Source organism: Crotalus tigris, unplaced genomic scaffold, assembly GCF_016545835.1.
Source record: "Crotalus tigris isolate CLP2741 ecotype Arizona unplaced genomic scaffold, ASM1654583v1 scf7180000017536.10889498, whole genome shotgun sequence".
Lineage (NCBI taxonomy): Eukaryota > Metazoa > Chordata > Lepidosauria > Squamata > Viperidae > Crotalus > Crotalus tigris.
In genome coordinates this window covers 2,360,001-2,386,217 of record NW_024096460.1, presented here as the reverse complement: position 1 = coordinate 2,386,217, position 26,217 = coordinate 2,360,001, and the positions used below count along the sequence as shown (strand labels likewise).

The following is a 26,217-nucleotide window of genomic DNA, read 5'->3' as shown; positions in this document are numbered from 1 at the left end:
ATTTGTGAAAATATACAGTCTTATTTAACACACTCAACTGCATCATTTTATTTAAGTAAATTGCTTCCTGGATAAAAGTGAGGTGATAAAATCACTTTAGGAGTACTCTTGTCACCTCAGATATAAATATGTATAAATATGTATAAATCAGCATTGCCAAAAATATTACTATTTAAAAAATAATAATATAGCTACAGTTACAAGTTTTTTAGCAGTCCTTGTAATAAATCATTCGGTGAGTTAATGAATGCCATAAACTTTATCTTGTAAATAAATAATTGCTCTCATAGTCAGTTATTCTAATGAAAAATAATTGATCCCTTAATGTCTATGGAGATTCTCAGTCATCCAGGTTATGGTTATCCCAAAGGTGCTTTTTTTCAAAAGGCAATTGGACTTTGTTTTTCCTTGCAAACATTTTGCTTCTCATCCAGGAAGCTTCTTCCGTTCTTCATCCATCATCCTCCACCATTCAGTCAGAACGGAAGAAGCTTTTTGGATGAGAGGCAAAATATCTTCAAGGAAAAAAAAGTTCAGTTGCCTTTTTTAAAAAAAAGCACCTTTGGGACAATTTATCCTTTAATTTCAAGCAGGTTTATTAGATGGATGCTTTGGATGCTTCAGATCTATGCCTTTTGGTTCTATTTATCTTTAAAAGCATCTTTATCAGATAGGTTCCCAATCAAAATGGTATTTAGCACTTGGACTCAACATTCAGGCATTGGAAATCACATGGAGATAGAAAGAACTGTGAAGAATAAAGCATGGGGAGAATTTTGCAGAAGTGCAGATTTTATCAGAAACCGTTACGGTTGTTTACATTACAATCCCCATGGTGCTAGTATTTTGCAGGATCTAAATAACAACCCCTCAAGCATTACATAAATAAAGAAGCAGGAACAATTCCTCATCAACAGATAATATCTAAGATGAGCATTTTATGTATGGAACAGTCACTTTGGGGTAGCTCGCATCAGGACCAAAACATCATGCCTTGTCTGGACATAGATCCATAATAGGGGTCAAGACATGATATCTGCCTCGCACGTGACTGGTCCAAGCAGAAGTGGTTGTGTCTGGGGAAAGTGGGAAAAAGGCAAGGTGATTAGTAGCATTGCTAAAGTGAGTTAGGGACAAAGGCAACTGGGAAGATCACAGAGGAGAAAGTAGGCAGGCCAGGAGATGCTTGAATTCAAGGGCAACTATGGTGAGTTACAACTACAGAGGACAGGGAAAGGAAGGCACTGGAAAAACTTGAGGACAGATAGGTGGTCTACTGCCACCCAAAAATTCAAATACAGCCCACCCTTCCCCCAATTTTCCTAGCACTTCCCCTTCCCTACCTCTCCTTATGTCCATGAAAAGAAGAGAAGCCTTCTAGCCTAGAAGGAGCAGCAGAAGGAAGGAGTGAGAGGGGGGAGTTACATGGCCAAGGCTGGACTGTGGCATCTCTTTGACCCGGAGAAAGAGGCAGAAATGGACTTGAATTCAAGATGGTTAAGGGAAGATAGGAATAAAACTGTTGGGAAAATTGGTAGATGGGCCAGGGTACAGGCCATGGGGCAGAGGAAGGGAGAGAAGGATGACGCATCATCCTTGCTCTACTCACCCCATAAGACCCCTCTGGATTTTGTTTATGGTCAAAACCTGGAACAAGCAAAATATTCTGGAATAGATTGACTGATTTTTTAAGACAATATATATATACATATATTAGGTTCCAAATGAAATACAATTTCTGGAGCATAAAGACAGAGGTAACGAGTCCCAGCCAATTTCTCAGCCAGGCACTCCAGTCCCAATATGAATATTCCTTATGTGTCTCAAACATAGTGACTCAGCAAAATCCTGTGCAGATTTTACCTAAGCATATGAGTAGAGATATGAATGTGCAGAAAAATATGTCTGGGAGATAGGACTGATTTTTTTTTCTTTTTTCTTTCTTTGGTAGCTCACTTGCCATTAGGGGAAAAAAATCAAAGCATTTCCCATACTTTAAATTGCAGTATAAATAGTTAAAAATCATTTTCATATGTTGTTATTCAACCTTTATCACATCATTATTTCTAAAAGTTGTGTCATGGGATTATTATCATTTTTTTCTTGGCATGACAATTTTTATAACCATATGTTATTATAATTACTGTAACCCAGTACTCAATTGTAAATTAAAAAATGCAATTCTTTCTCCAGAGAAACTGAACATGTTCGGAAAAGAAAAATGCTGACCTTATTTTTTTTCTGTTAATTTTTGATTTAGGATTGATCTAGAATATTTTGGAATTAATTTATTTAGATTTGCAAAGATAAAGTGTGTGATATCCGTTGGCTCAAGGCCACATCTTTTGGTGGGAGAGAATTTTAACTGTTTGCCATTTAAACCCTAATCATACATTAATTTGGATGTGGCACCTATGTTGCATTTTTTGTAATGAGAAACATATTGATAGCTATGAATAGAAACAGGAAATATTATATGAGGATAAGAATTTCTCTAGGAACAAAGCTGCAAATGCACGTGAGTTTCTGAAAGCATGCAAGAAAATTTACCTGTACACCGTGTTTTCCCTGTGTAGGTCTTCTAAGCCACAAAGAATCTCTGCAGCGTAAAACACAGCTCTTTCTTCTTCAAAGCCTGGGTTTCCCATATTATAGATATGGAATTTCAGATCTCCCCCATTCATTATGGTTAGAACTAAACAGAGTGCATCCTTTGTTTCATAGGCATAGGCTAGATTGACCTAGAATGAGAGTTGTTAAACAATAGTTATAGTTCAAGAAAATTATTCATACCTAGAATTCACTCATAGCTACTAGCATTTTGTGTTAGAAAAGACATGACATCCATCAGTTAAAAGGAAGAAGAAAGGGGATAGAATTCTGGCTATTAAAAAAAAAGACCACAGGGCAAGCATACAGGCAGGCAGATATTGCAAGATCTAATCTGGGTTGGTCACCAGGACCAGAGGTTTAGTCTTATGAGCTTTTGGACTTGTGCTGGAGCCCATCCTTAATGAAATTCTGAGGACGGGCTCCGGCACAAGTCCAAAAGCTTGGAAGACTAAACCTCTGGTCCTGGTGATCAACCCAGATTGAATCCTGCAACATTATCTTGGGGCCCGTACATTTGCCTTCATTCATAGTCAGGTATTTTCATAAGATGTGTAAGATGATACTACACACAGTACAGTAGATTTAGTTCTTCAAGAAAAAGCTAGGAAATTTACTGATTCAACATTCCAACAGCAGCAGCAATTAATAAAAGAGCCTTGGCAAATTCTAGAGTTTTGGACTCTGGTAAGGTCTTGTGGAGAGCTAATAGGAGAATGCATTCCATAGTAGAGTGAGCTCTTTGCAGGACCATTTTTTCCATAAACAATTATATTGGAACCACACAGTGCTGTCAAATTCCAGTGAATGATACATAACAATTCACTGCAATTGCAAAAAGTAATAACTGAAAAATACAGAGCTAGCATCAGAAGCACTGCATATATTTTGCTATAAGTGCCATTCACTGATACACCTGTTAATGAGAGCTGATGCCCATTACAAATTTGGCAATACTTACTACAAACTGACTATTGACTTTTTCTAGAATCTGCTTTTCATTAAGGGCCATGGATTCACCTTTCCTCTTCTTTATTCTTTTTTTCTCTAATCTTTTGCATGCATACATTTTCCCAGTTGCTCGTACTTGGCAGGCGCATACCTGAAAAGGGAAAAGTTACAATAGGGAAGAAGATACAGAACAAATGATCAGTTAACCTAGCTAAATCAATCTCTTTTCCCTATTTTATCTTGATTTTAAGAAAATTCTTTTGACTGGAGACTAAACAGACATTCAACAGGAGGACGAAAGGACGTCTGGTTTTCCATATTCTGAATTTAGAGAAATAATTCCTTTCAACAATCTCGAGCTGGGATACCCTGTAAATAAGGGTTGTTTGCACAGAGGATCACTTGCCATTTCCTTAAATACGGGGTACTACATTTCTAAAAGTGGGAAAGGCCAAGGCAAAAAAATAGCTGGAAAACTGCTATGCTAAAAAATAGTATTGGTGTTTTTAATAAAGGTCTTTGAGGAACCCACCCAAAGCCTGGGAGGATAAAATGTGACTACAGCTACTGTACAGCCACTAAGTATAGAGACTTACAATTGTTAAGACCAGAATCCAAAATCCAAAACTACATCAGTAATTCATTCATTAATAATTAATGAATAATAGTAATTCAACTTAGAGAAAAGACCACGTCTATCCCTTTCTTACATACCCAATGAATCAAGTTTAAGAACTCTTACGCAGCAAGAATGAAATCATGCCATTTCTCAATGTTTCAACAGATCAGATTGATCAGCAGAAGTTAATTGGCCACCCTTACAGGTGCAGAATTTGTAAAAGAAGAATTTACTCACCTCTCCAAAGCCACCTTTTCCTAATACCCTGTATTGCCTAAATGTGTTTTTTGTTACTGGTTGCCTGAAATTAAAAAAAAAAAAAATTGGGATAGGGAAAAAAAATATGTTTTAATACTTTTTTTTAAAGGTTCAGTTTAAAAGAAACTGTGCCAAGGCACGGCAAGCAGTTGCCATCCTTAACACTGAATTTTTTTTTCAAGCTATTTCCCTCTCCTTTTAATAAATTAGCTGCTTCTTTTTTCTAAAACTGAAATATGGGCCAGTATTTTAGAGCCCTGTTGCCCTTCATTTCCCACAAATCCATAAATTCTTTGTTAAAGATCATTTAGCTCTGGAGATAACTGCTTTTCAACCACTCCTAATCTTCCTCTTTTCTCATCTGGCCATAGGGTGTGTGTCGAGGAGAAGGGGAAGCTCCTGCAGTCATTTTTTTTAAAAAAAAACAGGAATAAATTATATATTCTTGATACTTTGCAATCCCATAATTAAAAATCTACATTAGTCTTGTACCATGTAAGCTCATAAATAACATAGGAGAATATTCAAATCGTCATTATTTGTTTTTTTATCACATTGCACCTGCCAAGGGGTGGTATTGCCATGAGCCATAGATATCAAGTATATCATCAGCAACGCAATAGGTTGTGAACTTTTATTTGGGCTGGAGTAGGTGCTAAAATAAAATACGTCAGAAAATATAAAAATATGACAAACCTCAGGCTGAAAATTTTGCAGTAAAAAATCTTCAAATGTAGAAAAACGCTAGTACTGGAGAAATATCAGGCTAATACATTCAGTTCCTAGTTTAAGGCTTCCCCTTGGCATCTAATGGGTCAAAAATTCTGGATGACTTCAACCTTTAGACTGATCCAACAATTCTTATGTTCTTATCCCAGTTAATCCAAAAGATGAATTCAGAATAATTTACAAAATAATTAATTACTAATACAATCTTCCTTCACTTCATGCAGAATTTTAGTCGCACAATCCCTCAGCCATTAGATATCTGTTCTATTTTATCTGGTCACTAAGTGTAGGAGATGAACAGGCTAAGTCCCAGAGAGGGATCAAGTACATCATCAAGTTCCTTCGTACCCACAAAAGAGCTATGTCCAGCCAACCTTGAATTCTGCTTTGACTGTTAGTAGTTCAGATTCCTGAAGAGAGCGTTAACATGCAGCAAACAGCCACTTGTCTGAAATGGTATAGGGTTTCCTGCCTGAGGTTGGACTATATGACCTCCAAGGTCCCTTCCAACTTTTTATTATTATTATTATTATTATTATTATTGTTGTTGTTGTTGTTGTTGTTGTTAAAGCTATATTGATGTGAACTGCCTTGACTCTTGATCTTCTGTGCTTGATACTAATTGAAATAAATATTTATTATTTATCTTTCTTCCTTAGTCACCTTGTTCGTTATATTGGATCAAGTTGCTTTGTTTCATTCAGCCTGGCAATTGAGCTGTCTGCATAAGTATTAAGAAATTTAATCTGGAAGACAACAAATTGAGAAAAGTTGTACTAAAAATATTTTCTGCCTATTCTTTTTCATGGTCCATCATACTTGAAGGCTGTACTACACTGGAGTTCTGGGGAAGAAATGGCAAACTGAAAATAACTCTGCTAAAGTGGAAGTGACAGCCACAGTGCAATGAAGAGCTGCCGAGTAGACAGGCTCTTTTACTTGAGATTGCCTATAAGTGTTTCAGAGAGTCACTTCTTGTGAAGAGACCACAAGACAGTGGTCTCCAGAGGGTTTATTGCTCTGGAAAATCAGGGAATAGTCAGCTTTTTGCTCAAACAACAGTCAGTGCCTTCAAAAGGACACAGAGTTCGCATACTTCCTTTTCTAATCATTGTAGGAAATTGCTTTTTAGTTATTTAGAAATGTTGGGATTAACATATTTTATAGCACTGGATAAATTTTCTTCAGTCCTTAGCAAAAGAGGTTCTAAATATATGTTCAGTGATTTAATTGTATTTTCTTTTGGAATAAACAGCAAAGGAGTCATTAGAACTTTGATTTTGAAAAGTTACAAATGGACGAAGAGTTCAGATGGATTTGAAATAAGATTTTGAAATTAGTTATAAGAAACTTTCCTGTGGGAAAAATTTTAAAAAATATGATTACACTTTGAAGGTTACACTTTAGAAGGAACTGGGAGGAACTAATGATTACAGTTAAAGGAGATGAATACTTAAATTTGACATTAATACAGAATGAAGCAAATATTTTAACATTGGGCATATTGAAGGATATTTATGAACAATGAACCTAGACATTAATTTTAAGAGGGTCTGCCTCTATAGATAGACCGTGTTTAAAACATGTTATGGAAATGCAACAAGTTTTACCTGATTGAGATTGAGAATGATTTGAAAGGTGAAAAGAATGGCGAGTTAAAAGAATGATATGGAAAAAGGTGCTACACTGGACATTAGAAAAGAACCAACTGTTGTCTTAATAATGAAAAGGGATATTACAAATAACAAACTAAAAGAGTGACCTGATAAATTTTCTATATTAAATTTACAAAAGAGACTTGTAAAGCTTTGAAAAATTTTGTGAGAAGGGACAAAGAAAAAAAATGAAAAGAAAATCAAGTTCTAGGACATAATTTGAAAGGACTAATAATCAAAATTGTTAAAAGTAGAAAATATGAAGTTGGCTTATTTGATTAAGATTAAAATAGACATGTTATTTTCTCAGGTAACTCTTACTGGATTTTTGTTCATTAGTACTGAACAACAAAACTCTCAAGGTTTTTTTTTTATAGATAAATGATGTGATATGGGAAAAAGAGTTCATTTGTTGTATTTCAAGAGGTGATAAATTTCTAAAATGATTTATACTTATTGTGATGGAGGGAAAAGTCATTTCTTTATATATTTCTTTTCTTTACTATATTCTTATTTTTAAAAATTTGTGCACTTTCTATTTTTATTCTTTTATTTTTTAGTTTTATGGGTTTTTATCTTTTGAATTATAACTTTTAATTTTAAAAAGTTTTACTGCATCCACCTGTAATGCCACTTACCTTTCTAGCAATTTCCACTGGAGAAATCTGTCAAAATACATGCTGTCTGAGTATTCTTGGAAAGGCTCTCCACTTAGGTACTCATGAACAGACCTATTTCAGATGAAAAAGAAAGAAATACTTGACAAGCTTGCTCCCAGGTCTAGATAAGTGCCCAAGTTCCTCTTCAGGAGGGATGATTAGTTTTAAATCTCTAACTCACAAGTGTTAGGAGAACATATCTTAGGGATAATGTGTTCTTTTTTATCCAATATCTTGTGTATTTCTTTTTTTATCTAACCCTGTTGTATTTTTTTCTTTTTGGTTGCCCATCCTCTAATATACTGCACAGTAATGCACTATCCCAACATATAAACTACAGTCCAAGCAATATCAGATTGCTGCCAAGGCCATGAATAATTATTAGGTTCTTTTCCATCAAAGAGCAGAATGAGAGTAGTAAAATTAAAAGACAGAAGTATAATTACTGAATGAAAGCTTCTAAATTTCACAAGTACCTCTGTAAACAATCCAAGAACAACAAAAGCACCTGCTGGAAATAATGTGCATTTAATGATCCCTCCCTTTTGATATTTCCTTCTGTTAAAGCCTGGCAAATATCATGGCAAATAAAAGCACCAGCAGTTCTAGATACAAATATTTACACACGGAGCTCTAGGGGACAATAAAAAGAAAGTCCTAACTTTGCGAAACTTCATTGGACAAAAAGATGACACCACAAAATTAGACATCCTATTTCAGGTTTCCTAGACCTGAAGGGCATTTTGAAACAAGTGCGTGTTCCTTTGTCTATGTGAATTCTGCAAACTACTTTTTTTTTAAATGAAATGGGCATTGAGGAGGAGTGAGTGCAAAACAGAAAATGTGCTTTGTTATATGCACAAAAGAACTGCATTATGACTCAGAAGTTCAGTCAAAATGTTCTGAATGGGGTTGCAATTCAGATGAACAAAACCTCCGACTGTCTTGGTTGTTATGGTTTCAGTTGAGACAAAATCTGGAAGGAATCAATTTATCACCTTCCTTCAGGTCAACTGCTATGTCTGTCTTAGGGCCTGGCATCTTCCAGGCCTGTCTTCACCTTTTTCTCCTTTACCTGCTTTCATTCATTCCTGTTTTACTGCCACATTCCACCCTGGAATATCTTTGACTAGAACATACATACAGGCAGCCCTTGGCTTACAACCATTTGTTTAGTGACCATTCAAAATTATAGCAGCATGGAAAAAAGTGTCCTTTTTCAGTGGAACGACTTGCTTCCAGAAGTTGTGGGGGCTCTATCACTTGAAGTTTTAAAGAAAAGACTGGACAACTATTTTGTCTGAAATGGTATAGCGTTTCCCTGCTTGAGCAGGGGGTTGGACTAGAAGACCTCCAAGATCCTGTCCAACTGTTACTCTGTTTTGTTCTGACTTATGATCAGTTCTTGCACTTACAACTGTTGCAGCCTCATCTAAACAAAATTTAGGCACTCGGCAAGTGGCATGTATTTACAATGGATGTGGTATCCTTGGGTCACATGTTCTTTATTTATGACCTTCCCAGCTGCTTCTGACAAGCAAGGTCAATGGGGAGAATGGCAAAAAAGATTGTAAAATTGGGCAGGATTCACTTAACAATCCCTTGCTTAGCAATGGAAATTCTGGTTCCAATTGTAGTCATAAGTTGAGGACTACCTATATCTCAAGTTGATGTCCAGATAAAAACTTAAATTTTGGTCTAGACATGAACCATTCAGAATTATTTGAGTCTGTGGGTGGAATGCTTTTCATATTTGGAATGTTAAATTACAATGATCAGCTTATTATTGAGAACATATTTATATAAAAAAGTCTTATGGAAATCAACAATAAAATAATAAAATTTGAATGCCAGAGTGCACTTACTTTACACAGGGTGAGAACAGCTCTTTACACGGGCTGTTTTCAAGTTTTTCTTTTATCTGCTGTACAAGATCTTGACTGGCTTCTGCTACATAAACTGGACACTATGAAAAAGCAGAGAGAACATAAGTTCATTATGTAGTAGGAGAAAGTATTTCCTTGATAACCAAGTACATTTAGGCACCAAGATATAAGAAAATATACAAAAATAATATTTGTATTTATTTATTATTGAGGCATCTATGCTGCTTCAATCTAAGAATTCTAGTGAGGTTACAGGACAATATATTACTAATAAACAAAAATATTCCAAAACCCTCTACAAAAATAACTAACAAACTTTCCAGAAATATACAATAACCAAATTCATTCTTTTCTCACAAACAAAAAAAAATTCTCATAATGAAGCATGCATCTCTTCTCTTCCTGAAAATTCTATGAAAAAGTGAGGATTTAAGGAAAGAAAAAAAACTATTTTTGACACTATGAAAAACACAGAACGTCTTACAATCAACCACTGCAATCCAGCAACCACGTAGTTTCATTAACTCACATAAGAGAAGAAAGGTGTACAGTGGCAGAATCAAATTAATATACATACACATACACAAAACACATACTGCCTCTCTGTTGTGTATGTGCACATCCAGTTTTCTAAATCAGACAACCAAGGATAGTGTAACAAGACAGATGAGTCTGCATTCCTCATGTGCAGCAGTATTATAATACTTAGTATTTAAAGTTCTGATTTCATATTCATGTACCAGTTGATGTGCATTTTTACAAATAACACAATCAAAATTCCCTGGTTTTGCTATGATGTTTCTTTTAACAAAAAATTGAGTATAGTTCTTCATTTCATCTTTGCTTTCTGAATACATGGTGCACTGAAATTACCTTCTGTCTAATTGATCAAAAACACCTTTTTATGTATTTTTAGGGAGGGGTATATGTTTTCCTTTACAGTTTTTACAAACCTAAATAAGTTTTCACACTTCATAGAAACTTCCATTCAACTTTCTAAAAAAAAAAAAAAAAAAAAGGGGGGGGGCAGAATCCAGGCAATAACTTTTCCCACTATGATGTCATGAAACAAACAACATTTTTTGAAAAAAAATATTTTGATTTAATGTCTGATTTTTTTTTTCTTTCTGAGTCAATCTGTAGATATTTTTCTTTTGTTTACAAGCATGTCAACTTTTTTTAAAAAAAATAATCCTACCACAATATCTAAAAAGTGAAAAGTAACCCCTGGATTGATGTAATCCAATTATTTGATACTGCTATTTACTAAGCAGTGTAAATAGAAATAAACTCTTTTCTTTATTCCTTTAATGAACACTTAAAAAAGTAAACAAATACAAAAGAAAACATAAAAATGATAAAGGAATGTAATGTAGATAAATAAATCAGGAATTTACAATGTCATGAAAGCTACAAGCTTTCTAAAATATTAATTATGAGAAATAGTTATAAATATAAGATATATAACATGACTAATCAAATTACTATTAAACTTAAGCTAAAAATGAGTAACAAAGTCTATAATCAGTACAACATAAATCAACTGAAATTGTACAATGTTTAATTCATTCACATTTAGACATTTAGTCCATATTAAAATTCCAATTTAAATATCTCATATAAATTAATATATGGATTCTATGCATGAAAATAAACTGTCCTATGTCATTGTAGAAAGTTCAGTTCCTGGCTTCATAGAAGGTTCAGAAAACACACCAATTAGGAAACAGAGAAAATAATTCAGAGGGGAAGAGAAGATAAATGAAATAAAATCCAAGTCCTAATCATACACCATTCAACTATCACTAAAACATTTAAAGACAGTTTCCAGCTTTCCACAACCTACTACTTCTCAAATGTGCTGAGCATATAGAGTGCACTAGGGGAAAAAAAATTCATTATTCACAATCTCAGCTACTGCAAGCATGGCTTATGTGTGCAAACTGAAGTCTTGCCTGCCATCTGAAGTATCTAATAATAAATATATTTTAAATCATATTTCCATATTGACTCTTTTCTTCTGCTTATGCGTATTTCCTGAAATTAGACTTGCATAGCCACTTCTACCTTAGCTTGGTCAACAAAGATGATGTAAACTATAACCTTTTCATAAACTTTATTAATCAAGATTGTCATTTTTATTTTATTTATTTTATTTTGATGAAATTTGAAATGACTGAAATAGGGAATTGTGTGCATGTGTGCCTATGTAGCTGTATGGTATTTGCAAACATGATAACTAATGAAAATGAAGAAATCTGACAAAAATATTTATATTTTTTCTTCTTTTAAAGCACCCACGGATAATTTTTTGTAAACCAGAATTTGCTTTATTCTACATGAATGCAGTCAAGTGAACGAGTTATTTCACTGGCAAGTAATGTTATGTTCCATTTCTTATTCCAAGTATTTAAGAAATAGATGCTTTTGAGAAATGGTTTCCATATGTAATTGTGTTTCTGTTGCTGGCCAAATTTAATAAAGTTCTGCAGGAAGAAATGTTATTTTGTCCAACAATACATCACAACATTTCAAGTCATTTGTCATCATTTCAGAAATTGAAGTGTACTATGTGTTGATGGAGACAGATAAAATTGCTGAATCCTTTCCCAGAATTTCGTAGAGTGCTGTAGGTAGTACAGTTCCAATTATAGAGGAAAAAAATGTTTGTCCACAATCCTCTTCCTGACTTTCTGGTATTAATGATTCTGCATACAAAGTATTTCATTACAGCCATATTTGAGAACATCTCAAATAAAAACAACAAGCAGCATTCTTGAAAAGCTTGATTCAAGTTAAGCTTGAACTCCAATTAGTACAATCTGTGAACCAAAAAGGCTAGGAGAAAAACAACACAGAAGGCTGGTTGTGATATCACTAAACAAACTAACAATCCAACCAACCAACAAGCAAATCCATCCCACAGTTGAGAAGTTCCAAGAATTTATTTATTATTCAGGAAGACTGAATGATAAAGACATCTTTGACACCACAGTTTTTTGGCTGGTTTATGGAAGTGTTTGTTTTTGTCTTCTGTATTATATTTCAATTTCCTAATCTAGATTACAGTCCTTTTCTGGAATTTCAAGTAACCAGTTCAAACATTTATTATCTTAGGAGATCAATTCAGGTAAGGTCATCCAGGAAGATTTACTAAATTCAAACCAGAAATAGTGACATCATGGATGTTGAAAGGAGGCATCCAATTCAGACAAATAGAAATATTGATCCTTAATTTTAAAGAATATCTCTATGTACTCTAGACGATTTGGTATTTCTGATCCATAGCGTCTTAGACATTATGAGTTAGTAGCTTTATTATCTGCTGGTGAATGTAATACTTGCAAAGTCATACCTTTCATAAGGTGCTTTCTACTTATTTAATATAACACAGCATACATTGCAATACTACTTGAGGCGATTTTCTCAACTATGTTGATATTAATTAGACTGTGCTATGCTTTAGATTTGAAGGGGGGAAAAGTCAACAACCCTTAAACCAAACATTTATTTTCCCAGGATTGCTTTACTGTTGTAGAGGGCAGTCACCCAATCGCAGGAAAAAATGCAGCTGTTCTGAGAGGTTGCCAACAAGTGTTATGTGAGTCCCAAAGCACCCTTTTCTCTTGAGTCCAAAGACTGCAGAACTGTAATATTAACGCACATGTTATACATACACAAAGATCAAATGTCTTAATGTCTAAGGAAAATTACAAACAAAATTGAAATTCCTGAACATTTATTTTTAGCATGGAATATGAATCGATTAACTGAACTGGATTAATGAATTAATAGATCTCATGGCAGATTGAAAACAAGACCACTAGTTTTCTGAAATCAACATTCCTTCCTTTGTATCCCTTTCATCCCTCAAGTGGAGCCTGGTATGCTTCAGCGTGGATTTCTACACTGCACTGCACTGCACTGCACTGCACTGCCCCCTGCACTGAACAGGAGGTTGGCCTAAATGACCTATTCCAAAATTATTATTTTCAATGCAAACATTCTATCCCTACACACACTTATCCCATTATGAAGGAAACACTATAGGGAGAAGCAGTTAAGTGCCATGCATGCATAGTACAGAAATATCACATGGAATGTAAGCATATCTCAAGTACAGTAGTCTACATTTCATTTGAGGATGAGTCAAATAAAAGTGATTGTTTTTCTTTTCTGTCAAATGTAGAAAAGCAAACTCGTGATATGGCTCCTTTTCTTATATTATTGACTCTGTTGGCATGCACAGTTATGGAAATGCACTTCCTTAGTGGCTGAAATTAGGAATTCCCTTTTGCTGTTCCCCAAATATCTTATTCCCCAAAAAGGTTTTGCTACAATGCTAGCTCCAAATTATGATTCAAATAGCAGGGGAAGCATTGATGATTTGACTCCCCAAATCATAGATAAAGTGAATCCATGAATTCAGCATGTCTGGTAAGTTTTCCAATGCATTATTTTTAGGGACTTGGATTCTAGCAGAATTTCTAAGAGTTGCTCATAAGGCCAGATGACCAATGCTTTAGTGGTCCAGGTTGAAATAGTTCAGCCCTGATGTCTATTGCTAGTGCTTTGTGTTATGTCCTTTTACTAATTTCAAGACTCTTTTCTTCATTGGAAGAAAGGTTACTGTATATCAATAACTGTATATAGTTACTGTATATCAGGGCTGCTGTATATCAGCAGCAAGCAACATCCTGGCAAGGGTGAGTCAAGCAGTTTATCAAACAAGAGTGTGTTCACGTCTGGCTGGACCTGCCCATTCCTAAATTATTTCTGAAAAGACCAGAAATAGCATCTTCAATTCAACATTAGAAATAGATGGCAATAAGTGAGCACCTCTTTGGGGTCATTGTTGATAATGTTTGGTTCTCTGAAGTTGGTTGTTTTTTTTTGCAGACATTTCATTGCCATTTGTTACAATATTATTTCTTCCCTGATTGTTTACCTGATGCAGTTTCCTGCTTATCCAGAAAGTGGCTGCTAGGGAGGACTTGGGCTGTTTCGCTATATAATCTGCCTCTCCTCCCCCCCCCCCCGTTCTCAGCCCTTGGGCTGGAGCTGGGTGAAAAAAATTCTTAAATAGAGACTTCATCCATTGAATAAGAAGCAGCCTTGCCTTCTAACAAAAAGTGGAGTTAAGCCCTTCCTGTCAAATGCATCTTTGGTGACAATGCAGGAAGGAAGGAAGAAGCCTATATCAAAAAGAGAAAAGCATAGAAAAATGATGGTCACGAGCCTTACTCACTTTTTGTTCAGGCCCCACTTATCTGTAGCCAACATATTACTCACAAGTTGTTGGTTTTTTTTTTTTTTTTTTAAAAAAAGTTGCTTTCATCTGGATTGCTATAGGTCTGCCCCTATGCTTATAAAAATCTTCAAAGGAAGTTTAAATGATTGTAGATAAGCATCCCAATATGTTAATAATCAGAAGAAACTCTATACAAGTTTTACTATTAGAGGAAGTAACGTCAATGTTGCATCACAAAATAATGTGCCAAATTACAGCTCACCTCTCATTCTTGCACGAATGAAAAAAAGCGGTTCCCATAAAGCAACAGACTATAGACACACTCATAACGCCCACTCAGAAATGTCCATAAACGGGTGCTGTTCTTACTAGTCAGTTCTTCAATCTAGGCAGAGGGCTCAATTTGTACACAGGTAGAAGGTTCTATGGAAATATTCTAAGTGAACTCTGCATAAGGTAAAGCTGAGACTGAAAGAGGAAGAAGAGGAAAACAAAAAATGCTTTATAGGTCTACAGTAAGCTCGAACTATCCCAGCAAGACTATTGGGGAAAGAGCAATTCCACCGATCATTTCATCCATTCAGGTGTATCGCTCACACTCACTGCTTCTAGCTCATGGAAAGGGGTTATGTTTGAAGAATTTGCATACTTGCAATGGTATAGTCTGTTTCTCCTCAGTCCTACGTACTGGGACAAACAACAGCTGTGGCTAAAATATTTAATCTGTGATGCTCTGCAATATTTTGGACACAGTCCAGTTTTAGCTTAATTGACTGATGCTAGTTTAATTTAAAGGGAGAGTCTTGGCTAGCAGGCCAAGTACTTTTCTGCAAATAGCTTTTTTAACACAGCAATTATATTCCATTTACTTTTAAGCTATGCAAGATTTAGAAAACAAACATCCCATGGCACAAGAAAATGTTTTGCTTGTCAAAAACCACAGAAGGAACCACTTTCCCAAGAAAGTATAAGTGTGGGACCGATAGTCATCCAGCAAGAAAACCACTGAATCCCTCTGGTCATAGGAAATCCACAGATTTCTGACCAAATGACACATTACAAATATACCCTACACTGTGATCTGCACCAAAAAAAGCCACTTCAGTTAAACATAATGAGAGTGAAGAAGCCATAACAGAAGGTGTGGGCTTAACCCTTTCCTTGTGAGCTGCTATTTCTCTACTTCAAATTGCACTGACCCCAAATAGTTGATGTCTCCCTGGAGGGGCTGAAGTGAAGGCTTAACTAGAAACAGATGCAATCTGCACAAGTATCCAGTTTCATTGTATACTGTATGGCTCATGGGAAGGGAAGGACTTTATATATCCATTTTTCTTTAACTAATCTCTGTTTGATGTTATGTATGGTGGGAGTGTAGGAAGGGGAGGAGAGAGACGGGGTGGATACTTCTGGGGATGTATCTGAAGGGGAAACACTGAGCTCGAACAAAACTTTGTGCACTTTCCATTTGCAGTTGCTATCAAGACCATACCTTTACAGAAATAATTCTAAACTTCCTATCCTGATTTTTTTTCCTTGACTTTAGTAGCTTATGTTAAAGCAACTTATGCAACTTAACACTGATTACATTTTTTGAGTTTTATTGCTTTGTTTTTAAATGTCTTATAATCCTGTTATTCACTGAGAGAACTTTAGTTTATTCATTGATTACTCACCGTATTTTCCGGCGTATAAGACGACCCATGACTTCGGCGCCGAGTTGCATGCCTAGAAAGTTGTCTTATATGCCGGAAACTACCATAATTTCTGGCGTATAAGATGACTCGGCGTATAAGATGACCCCTAACTTCGGCGCTGATTTGAATGCTTTAGAAAGTTGTCTTATACGCCGGAAAATACAGGTATTTATTTTTATAAATAACTCATGGTGGCAAACATAACTAATACTCCTTCCATTTCCTATTTTTACCACAACAACAATCTTAGAGGTGAGTTGGGCTGAGAGAGAGTGAGTGGCTTAAAGTCACCCAGTCAGTTTTTATGCCTAAGTGGGGAGTAAAATTTACAGTCTCCTGCTTTCTAGCCTGGTGTCTTAACCATAGAACAAACTGGCTCTCTCTTTGGAGTCACAAATAAACCACTACATCACAGGTCGGCAACCTGCGGCTCCGGAGCCGCATGCGGCTCTTTGAGCCTTCCCCTGTGGCTCCCAGCCTCCTCTGCCTTTGCAGAGAGAGACAGAGACAGAGAGAGGCAATTGCGCTTCCCTGCTTCTCTCTCTCTCTCTCTCTCTCTCTCTCTGTGTATGTGTGTGTTTGTGTGTGTGTGTGTGTGTGTGTGTGTAAAAAAGAGAGTGCACTCACAGTGTTCTCCGAGGAGCTGAGAAGCTTAGTGGGCGGAGCTCCTCTCTTTGCTGCGTCTCTTCAGGAAGCAGGAAGCAGGGAGGGCAGGAGAGAGCTAGCTAGCCCAGCTAGGCTTACTCAGGAATTCTGGGAGTTGAAGTCCATGAGTCATAAAAGAGACAAGGTTGCTTACCCCTGAGCTTGTTGGACAACAGCTTGAAGCTTGCCAGGTGAGCAGCAGATAGGGGGGGGAGAAAGAGAGAGAGAGAGAGAGAGAGAGAGAGAGAGAGAGAGAGAGAGAGAGGGAGGGAGGGAGGGAGGGAGAGAGAGAGAGAGAGAGGAAAGAGAGAGAGAAAAAGAAAGAGCGGGGGAAGAGGAGTGGCAGACCAAGGGCAGATAGAGAGGGTGGGAGGAAGAGAGACAGAGACCCTTTTGACATCTAAAATGAAGATAACACTGCATATATCCTTTTTTTACCTGTGTGTGTATGTAATTTTATTCTCTTAAAGCATTCTCTTGGTGATCATTGTTTTAATAGTATGGATATTTCCAAGAGTGATATTTTTACTTTTATTTTTAATGTGTGTGTGTGTGTGTGTGTGTATACATACATACACACACATACACATACACACACACACACACACACACACCTATAATAAAGGTAAAAAAGGATATATGCAGTGTTATCTTCATTTTACATATCAAAAGGGTTTTGCGGCTCCCGGTGTTTTGTTTTTGGTGGGAAACGGGTCCAAGTGGCTCTTTGAGTGTTTTGGGTTGCCTACCCCTGCACTACATAAATCATAAATGGGTTGAATTACAAAGAATCCTTAACTCAAGACAACACTGTTGAAACACAAGACACAAAAATTATTGTTTCATCTCAGATGTCTAATAAAATAAAGATCTGCAGTCTGAGTAACTTTGAGAGCATCACTGGCAAAAAGACCCCATTTTTAGAGGTTGCCTGCTATGTCTCATTTGACAATACCCACCAAAATGTTTCAGCTGCAAATAGTAGGAAGGAAACAAACAATAGGGAGTCTCGAAGGTGCTTTTCAAAAGGCAATGGGACTATTTTTTTTCCCTTGACGAAGAAGAACAAAACATTTCACTTTTCATCCAAAAAGCTTCATAAGTTGTGATGACAGGCTAGATGGAAAGATATGACTTGGATGACTAAGAATGGTCCACAGACAAACAATAGGAAGAAATGTATAGAGAAGGTATCCCCCAGTACCAGGGTGTTTAGATCCTTAAAGGTCAAGACCAATATCTTACATCAATTGTAAACATTAGCCAACATATGACAAATGAAATAGGTCTAATATGTTATAAACAGAAAGCCAGTTTGGTGTAGTGGTTAAAACACCAGGTTAGAAACTATGAGACTCTGAGTCTAGTCTTGCCTTAAACACAAAGCCAGCTGACCAATTGCTGTCTCTCAACCCTAGGATGCAGGCAAAGGCAAGCTACTGTACTTCCAAATATCTTGCCGAGAAAACTGCAAAGACTTGTCCAGGCAGTTGCCAGGAATCAACAATGACTTGAAAGTGCCAAAAGCAAAACAAAACACCGAAGCAGAGCCAAAGTTTGGTGGAAGTAATTTTTTCATAAACTAAAGTTGTAGGCCAGTTCCATCCAGAAGTTAAATTTGTCTAATTTGATAGAATTATGCAAAGAGTCTGTCCTAGACATTTGCAGATACCAAAGGACTATCTGGCTTAAATATTTTCTAAAGCTCTAAACCAAATCTTCATCTGCGTAGGGAAGAGGACAGAGAATGGTAAGAATAGAAACCTGTTTTAGATGCTTTGTCCATCAGCTTAAAGTATTAGGATCTTTTATAAGGCTGCTACAACTGTGCCGAATATATATGAATGGTCACCTGGCTTGACTGGAAAAACACAGCCGAAATAATGATTGCACATATTAAAGTTAAGTCTTTGTTCACACTATTATGCATTATTACACAATTTTTTCAAAAGCTTGGCATATGTTAGCTGTACTACTGAACCATTCCCATTTAGTTTTATTCACGGTTTGGTCATTTGCATTACATACAGATAAAGGATCACAGATGCAGTCTCCATGATAAATGGTCTTTATTCATATCTCCCATTGCAGTGAAATGGAATTTGAAATAGCTAGAATCATGATGCTTCGTTTGCTTTAAATCAGCGGTTCTCAACGTTTGTGTGACGGCGACCCCGTCACACAAACGTTATGCGCATGCGCGGCGCGCATGGGGTGGCGCCCCCATGCGCAGCGCGCATGCCCCCAGAGGGGAGAAAATGGCGGATCGCCGCCTTTGGCGACCCCCCAAAAATGGTCGATCAACCCCAAATGGGGTCACGACCCATAGGTTGAGAACCGCTGCTTTAAATAGTTTGATGGTTATGAAACAGGAACTATGGACAAAGTAATGAAGGAACCGCTGTATGAAGAAGGATAGACTTGCTTACAGTGGTGATGAAGGCACGATACGAATTGCTGAAGGACCAGATGAATAAATTGTCATGGAAAAAATCTAGATTACTAAGAATTTATTATCACTGTAATGACAATAAGGAACATAATCAAAAATCGGTGGAAAACAATGTTGATGTCACCCAGACGTTTCCATAATGGTCTGGCAGAACTTAGTCTGATAACTTAGCAACTACTTCTGAATTTAGAGTTTAAGGAAAACTCCGCTGGACCATCTATCATTTCCATAATAATTGCATTGTTTACCATTTGTCAACAACCTTGCGATATCTAAAACAATGACTATTTAAACTTGGAGCAAAGGAAGAAAATCTCTTCAATTCCCCTTTGTCTGAAACTGTGATGCCTAAGAGACTATGTCAATCTTTTTGTTTGGTATGAATTTCTGGCCAGAAGCATGCAGAACCAAGACATTTGAAATACCTCCGGCATAAGTTCCAAAATATTGAGAATGCATAGCTAATTTGTGTTCTAATTTAAAGGGAGAAATATGCAATACACCAGATGAATAATGATGTTGTTTTGCCATGAAAATGGGGGAAAATGGGGAACAAACCACGAGCTTGGATAATGATGAAAATTATGAATTACTGTATTGTAATTGAAAAACATGATCAGCTTTTATCAAAGTTTTTTTGTAGAAACAATACAGTTGTGTGCTACTTAAACATACCATTTATGGGTTGAGCTCATATTTTCCCCATAGGAGCTCAGAAGCATATATACTGTATATGAATATTGATTGAAACAAGCTCCCCCTGCTCAACTACATAACTTAATACTGTGCCTTACAGATTCTTTGGATCTCTGACAAAAAGCACATTTAATAAACAGATTATTTATGTGGCGCTATACCACCAAATATTCTGTAAAAAAGTTATCCACACTATCCTATCTTTGAAATATTGTCACTTTTCCAAAAAAATGATATGTGGGAAATGGCATATGCTATCATCGGTTGCCAATAATACATGGGAAGTAGCCAAAATTGTTTATTTTTGTCTGTTTAAAAATATTTAATGCACAAGCAAAAAGAAAAAAAGTTAAACTTGCACTTAGCTTATAAACAACTGAGTAAAGGCTTGAAAGCAGAGACAGAGAAGACCATGAGAAAGTTACTGATTCTAAATAAATGGAAACCTAATAATTGCACAGTCTGCTTATAGTAAACCAATGCAAAAAAAATAGCCCTGATAATACAATCTTTGCCCAAAATAGAACTGCAGTGGGAATCAGGGGTGATATAAGGGACAAAATCACAGGGTATGACACTCCGCAATCTCAACCTCTCTCTTTCCCTGAACATGTGTCCAGCTGTTACCCTCTCCAGGAATTTAGCTAAATATATAAAAGAGTTCAAACTGTCACAGTACTAACTTCATATTCTTTCCAACTTCTACATGGAACTGGATAGTCTACAGGAAAGCAATACTTTTATTTAACTGAACTACAAAAGATCCATGTCTTGGATCATGTGAAGGAGAGAAAAAAGAAAAGGGGCAGAATGCTCTTGCCATTTTCTGTTCAGCCTGAAGCTTCTCACTTATTCAATTGAATACTCTGAGGCCATATATCATATCGTATCGTATCGTATCATATCATATTATATCATACATCATATCATATATCCTATCCTATCATATCATATATCTCATTCTGTAACCTGGGGAGCCAGCTGTAAAATTGTAGGTGTTTCAACTTCAAACTTCCAGGTCAGGAAGTTTTCTACAGACTTCAGACTTCTTTTAGAAAAACTAGGGCTAGAAAGGAAAGAAAGGTGACAGTTGGAATAATGGAAGAACTTGTCAGGACTAGGGAAGACACAATAATGTTCACAGAATAAAAGGCAATCTCCTAAGCAAGAGAAACTCATACCAAATATTATTTTTAAGGGGTCTAAAGGACTTCATAACATTTCATCCAGAGTGTTAAGAGAATTCACAGGTGATTTTTTTTTTAAAAATATGATTTTGGTATGATTTATTTTTTAAAAAACTGTATAAATTAATATGCAGTTTAGGCTGAAACAAAATATTTAAACACGAGAGCATGTGTTATTGATCATTAACACGTTCAAGGCTATGAATCAATACAGTAAGTCTGATCTACTGGATAACAGGAATGGGACATTGGTTTCCTACCATTAACAATCATGGGAAATCTGGAAACTTGAACAGGATTGTTGAAAGGAAAGAAGTGCCATACTTACTGAGGGAAATGAGACTTGCAGCTCAGTCCCTTTTAAAAGTTAGTACCGTACTTTGGGTAAGCTGTAATCAAGTGTTTATCTGGAAAGCTCTCTAGGGCAACAGAAGCATCTCACACATTTTGGATTGTGTACTGTATCTGCACAAGCAGCAGCAATAATCAACAACAATACAGATCAGACTATCTGATTTCCTGATGCTGTTTGTACAATATATATTACTATAGCTATTAATACATATAATCTATAGGATGGCATAAAGATGAGGAAATAAGTGAATCTGGTGAAAACTGAAAGAGATTTGCCATGATAATCAAAGAAATAATTCAGGAGTTAGGAATCTAGAGACCGCAAAACAGAAGAAAGAGAAAGTATAAATTAACAAGGGAAAATGGGTAAAGTATAAATTAAGAAGGGAAAATGAGATAAAGGAATCTGCTTCACACAAACAAGGGATGATCCAGAGAACAGGAACAGAAGCCTAGATGAAATGACTATGAAGAGGTGATGAAGAAAAAGAAAAATAGTTGTTCCCTTAGGAAAGCAATTTGAATAAATAAAAAGGAGTCAAAGATTTAACATGCGACATGAATGTTACTTAAGAGTAAGAAACAAAATTTTCAAGTTCGAAAGAGAGATGTCTAATGAATCAGGCAGCCTATAAAATCAAGGGGAGATAAGAGACAAAGCCCTCCAGTTGGGGCTGTAAAGATTACTCATAAGCAGAGGCAAAGGGAAAAAGTAGACCTGTCTGCAGTTTGGGGTCAATAGAGGTGGATCAGAGGATAAGTCCCACTCATAAAGAAAATCAACCCAAAGTACCAGCTGAAGAAAGGACTGAGGCCAAAAGAACAAGGTGTGATCAGCATCTGGCTGCTGAGTGAACAGATCGTGACTGGAAGAACTGCTTAGCAGTCCATTTGGATTTGGATCAGGGCCAGTGAGGAAGAGGCGCAAAAGGAAATGAGGTAAGAGGAGGTAAGAGGAGGCTATTGTTTGACATTTTTGCAACACAAGTAAGAACGTTGAATTGTGTGAATAACTTTGGAGTTTAAAATGCACTTGGTTTAACAAAAGAATCTGCCTGACTGTTGGATGACACACAGACAGAAAGAGTGTGCATTGTCCAAGAAATCCTCTTAGGAGTTTTAGCTGGAAGTGAAAAGAATTTGAAGTTATTCTTATGTTGGAAGTAAAATCTGGAATTGTTGGAAGTAAAAACTGGTCCGGTTCTTATTCCAAACTGGGAGAAAGACACAGAAGAAATGAACTGGAGGCAGGTTGCAGTTGGAAAGGAGGTACCATTTATTTGGTAGCCAGAAACAACAGGGACAACAGCATGTTTCTGGGGTGGCTGACAAATTGGGGTTAAGAGTAGATGGGCTTTTAAACAATTTTGGGGACTTTGTGATTGAGATTCCATTTCTGTGCAAGAATATGTCCTTTAATATTTTAATGGTTGTTGTCAGATTCCTATGGGGTCATGACTGGCTCTAAGGGCAAAAGGAGAAATGCAAATCCTAGGTGTTTTATTTGTCTGAGCTAATCTTCTCAGTTTTGGTTCCTTGTTTATTGTGCTGCTTATTTGGAGCTGCTGGCTTTGTTTATGAATAGAGTGGCCTGGCTTTATGAATGAATACAAAATATCTATTCATAAAGCCTAGCCCAGTGGTGGCGAACCTATGGCCAGAGGTGCCAGAGGTGGCACTCAGAGCCCTCTCTGTGGGCACGCGCACCGTTGCCCCAGGCCTAGGCCTTCAGTTGGGTTTTATAAAACCTTTTCGCTTTAGGCCTACGCCACCGTGTAAAAAAAAAAAGGTTCAATCAATCAGTCAATTTCAACTTCTTGCGGGGAAAAAAAGATCTTGCAAAGTTGGAATTGATTGAACATTTTAGTCCCACTTCTCATAGAAGAGTTGAGACATACATTCAATTGAAAGCTTTGGATAGGAATTAGAAAAGAAATGTCTACCACTCTATGGCTGATTAGAGTTTTCCCCTTTCCCCTTTCATAGCAGTTTCTCTAAATCATGATCATAAAAACAGCTGTCCAAGGAGCTATATCAAAATATAAAATATTTAATATAGAAATATAAAATCCTAGCTCAGGCACTAAGATCTTAACTATAGAGTATGACTAATTCAATCTTGCTAAAAATTCAGTGGGATTGCTTTGAAATTGTAGAACAACCCCCTTTTTTCCATTCTCAGCTTCAATTAAGAATACAGGATTATTTTGTTCACAACAGTCTATATTTTATATGAAAAATAAGAAGGTTCAGTATTTGACCACTTGTAGAGTATGTTGAAGAAGCAAACATTTGGGGAGAAATAATTCTTGGAACAACAGATTATCAATATATGTAACTGTAAATTGTCCCTTTGCTATTCGCAACTACCTTCCTAGCAAACTTTGTCATGGTTGTTTTGTTCTCTCAAACTATAATGGAAGACTCCTAACCCAGCATGCATTCTGAACAGCTGAAGGATGGCAACCTCAAAGAAAGGTACAAAGAAAATGGAAAATAAAAATAGAAAGAAACTGCTTAAATGTTTTCCACCTACACTGACACATTAACAATTGGGCTACAACTGGTTAAGTGCATTTCAGTCAGCCAGCAGTGGTAAGCAAACATAAACTGGAATCCCCTCAGGATAAGGGGAAAAAAATCTTCCATCACAATATGCAACCCATACCATAAAATTCCATACATAGGAAAAGATCTAAGATAAACACATCCCTCAGGGCAAAGAACAACCTTCCTTTTCAGACTTCACAAGTCCTAGGACGGGAACACCTCAAGTTACACATCTGACATGCTTCAAGATCAAAGTTCATTATTACTATAAATACTACCACGCTTAGCATTCTAACTTTGTAACCTACCTTCAATTGCTGAACTCCATGTTGATCTGTTGAATAAAGCTACCTTCCTTTTCAAGCAGCTGCCCGATGTATTATTTGTGACCCACCTCAGGTTTGAACCCAGAACTTTTCTTCCATCAAGATCAAGTATGTCTTTACTATTACAACTATTCTATACAATACTATACTATACCTAGTGGTATTTAGGCCTTGTTTAGAGGCCCAATTAGAGCTAACATATTTTCTGTGATCCAGAACTGCCTCTTTTTCATGCCACCACTTAATTTGCATTAATGATTAAGAAAAGCAATTGAAATACCTGGCTCTCCTTAACTCATATAGCATGTACTACTGCCAAGACACAGGAATAGATCTGGAAACTATGCAGACTGTGTGCACAGTAGGTTAAAACTACCAGCTAGCCTGCAGAATTCAATATGTGGCTCCAGGACCTTAGTTCACCCTTTTCAATGGTATAGCATTGCTGTATTTCTCTCACTTTGCTCAATCATAATTGAGCAAATAATAATATTTCTGATATACCAGTTCACATTTCTGGGCAGTGGTATTCATTGGAAGACACAGGAAAGATAATTTGCTAGGTAACAAATACATTTTTTCCATGTTTTAACAATCCAAGAGAGAAAAATGTGTTCATACAAACTTTAGCAATGTTCTCCTTTATAAGAGTGGGAGCTCCTTCTTGTCTTAAAAAGCAAAGGGGACAATTTGTTGTACAAATTGGCTTGTATTTCTGGCTAGATTAAGATAATATCCTTACCCTGTTCACCTTCCAGAGTTTTCAGGATTATGTTTTTTTTCCCCTCAAGGGAAGATAGCAAATAGGAATTCAGATCATAAAACTGATGCAATTGTTGTTCTTCAACAACTGAAAAGAACTTTGCTGGCAGTTAAAAACCTATATTAATGTTCTAATTAGCAATGTTTATTACTCTTCTGAGTCTGTACAGAATGGTACACAGAGAGCATCTTAACTCAAGTTTCTAATCGATTTTGTAAAACAGCTTAGAACACAAATAATTATGACAGGAGAGAAGATCATGAGCTCTCATTTGATTGGAAAATAAATGGTGGTTTTGGATCTGAGAAACAAATGATATATAAAGGCATCATACAGAATATGTGACTGACAGGTTTCTTTGCGGTTAAGATTTGATTTAACAATAGAAGTCAAATCCAAACACAAAAGAGTGTTTGGTGAAAAGATCAGCAGAGACAACACAAGTACGGATGCTCCTGACATATTCTATATGAATTTATGCTCTTACTCATTTCAGAAAATTGTATATAAGCAAAATTTATTGCAAGTTATATTTTTACCCACTAAGGCAACAGGTAAATTAATCCTGGTGCAGTACTTCTCTTGATTTTATGAAAACAAAAATAATCCCGAAAAGTATTTCAGGAGTTTATTTCAGATAAACTTTTATATCTAACAGACTCAATATATGAATTTCATTTTCTGTTCTCTTTCAAGATTTTTTAAATTAAAATTATTTTAAATTTTTTATAATCAAACAATTGTATAGGCCTACCCTCCCAAAAAAACCCTTCAAAACCTGCTGCTTGCACAAAAATAGCTTCTCTATAAATCACGTAGAAAATTGATTTATCTGAGTATATTATCACCTGGTCTTGGAGTAGCAGTAGTGGGCAGAAGATGTACTAGAATAACTTGACTTTTTACAATTGTCATAATGGAACAGTAGT

General features: G+C 36.2%; 1 protein-coding gene across 6 annotated transcripts in view; it reads right to left on the bottom strand.

The window, feature by feature from the left end:
* Positions 1-26,217, bottom strand: part of GRK5 (G protein-coupled receptor kinase 5) — a 192,902-nt gene that overhangs the window by 20,881 nt on the left and 145,804 nt on the right. For all 6 annotated transcript variants that reach the window (XR_005559577.1, XM_039364298.1, XM_039363505.1 and 3 more), the window contains 5 exons: positions 9,347-9,447; positions 7,461-7,553; positions 4,418-4,481; positions 3,572-3,712; positions 2,551-2,741 (listed from right to left, as the gene is read on the bottom strand). Coding sequence is in view for 5 of the 6 variants with exons in the window: in XM_039364298.1 (XP_039220232.1) it covers positions 2,551-2,741; positions 3,572-3,712; positions 4,418-4,481; positions 7,461-7,553; positions 9,347-9,447 (590 nt within the window). In the remaining variant the exon portion in view is untranslated. The remainder of the gene's footprint in view (positions 1-2,550; positions 2,742-3,571; positions 3,713-4,417; positions 4,482-7,460; positions 7,554-9,346; positions 9,448-26,217) is intronic.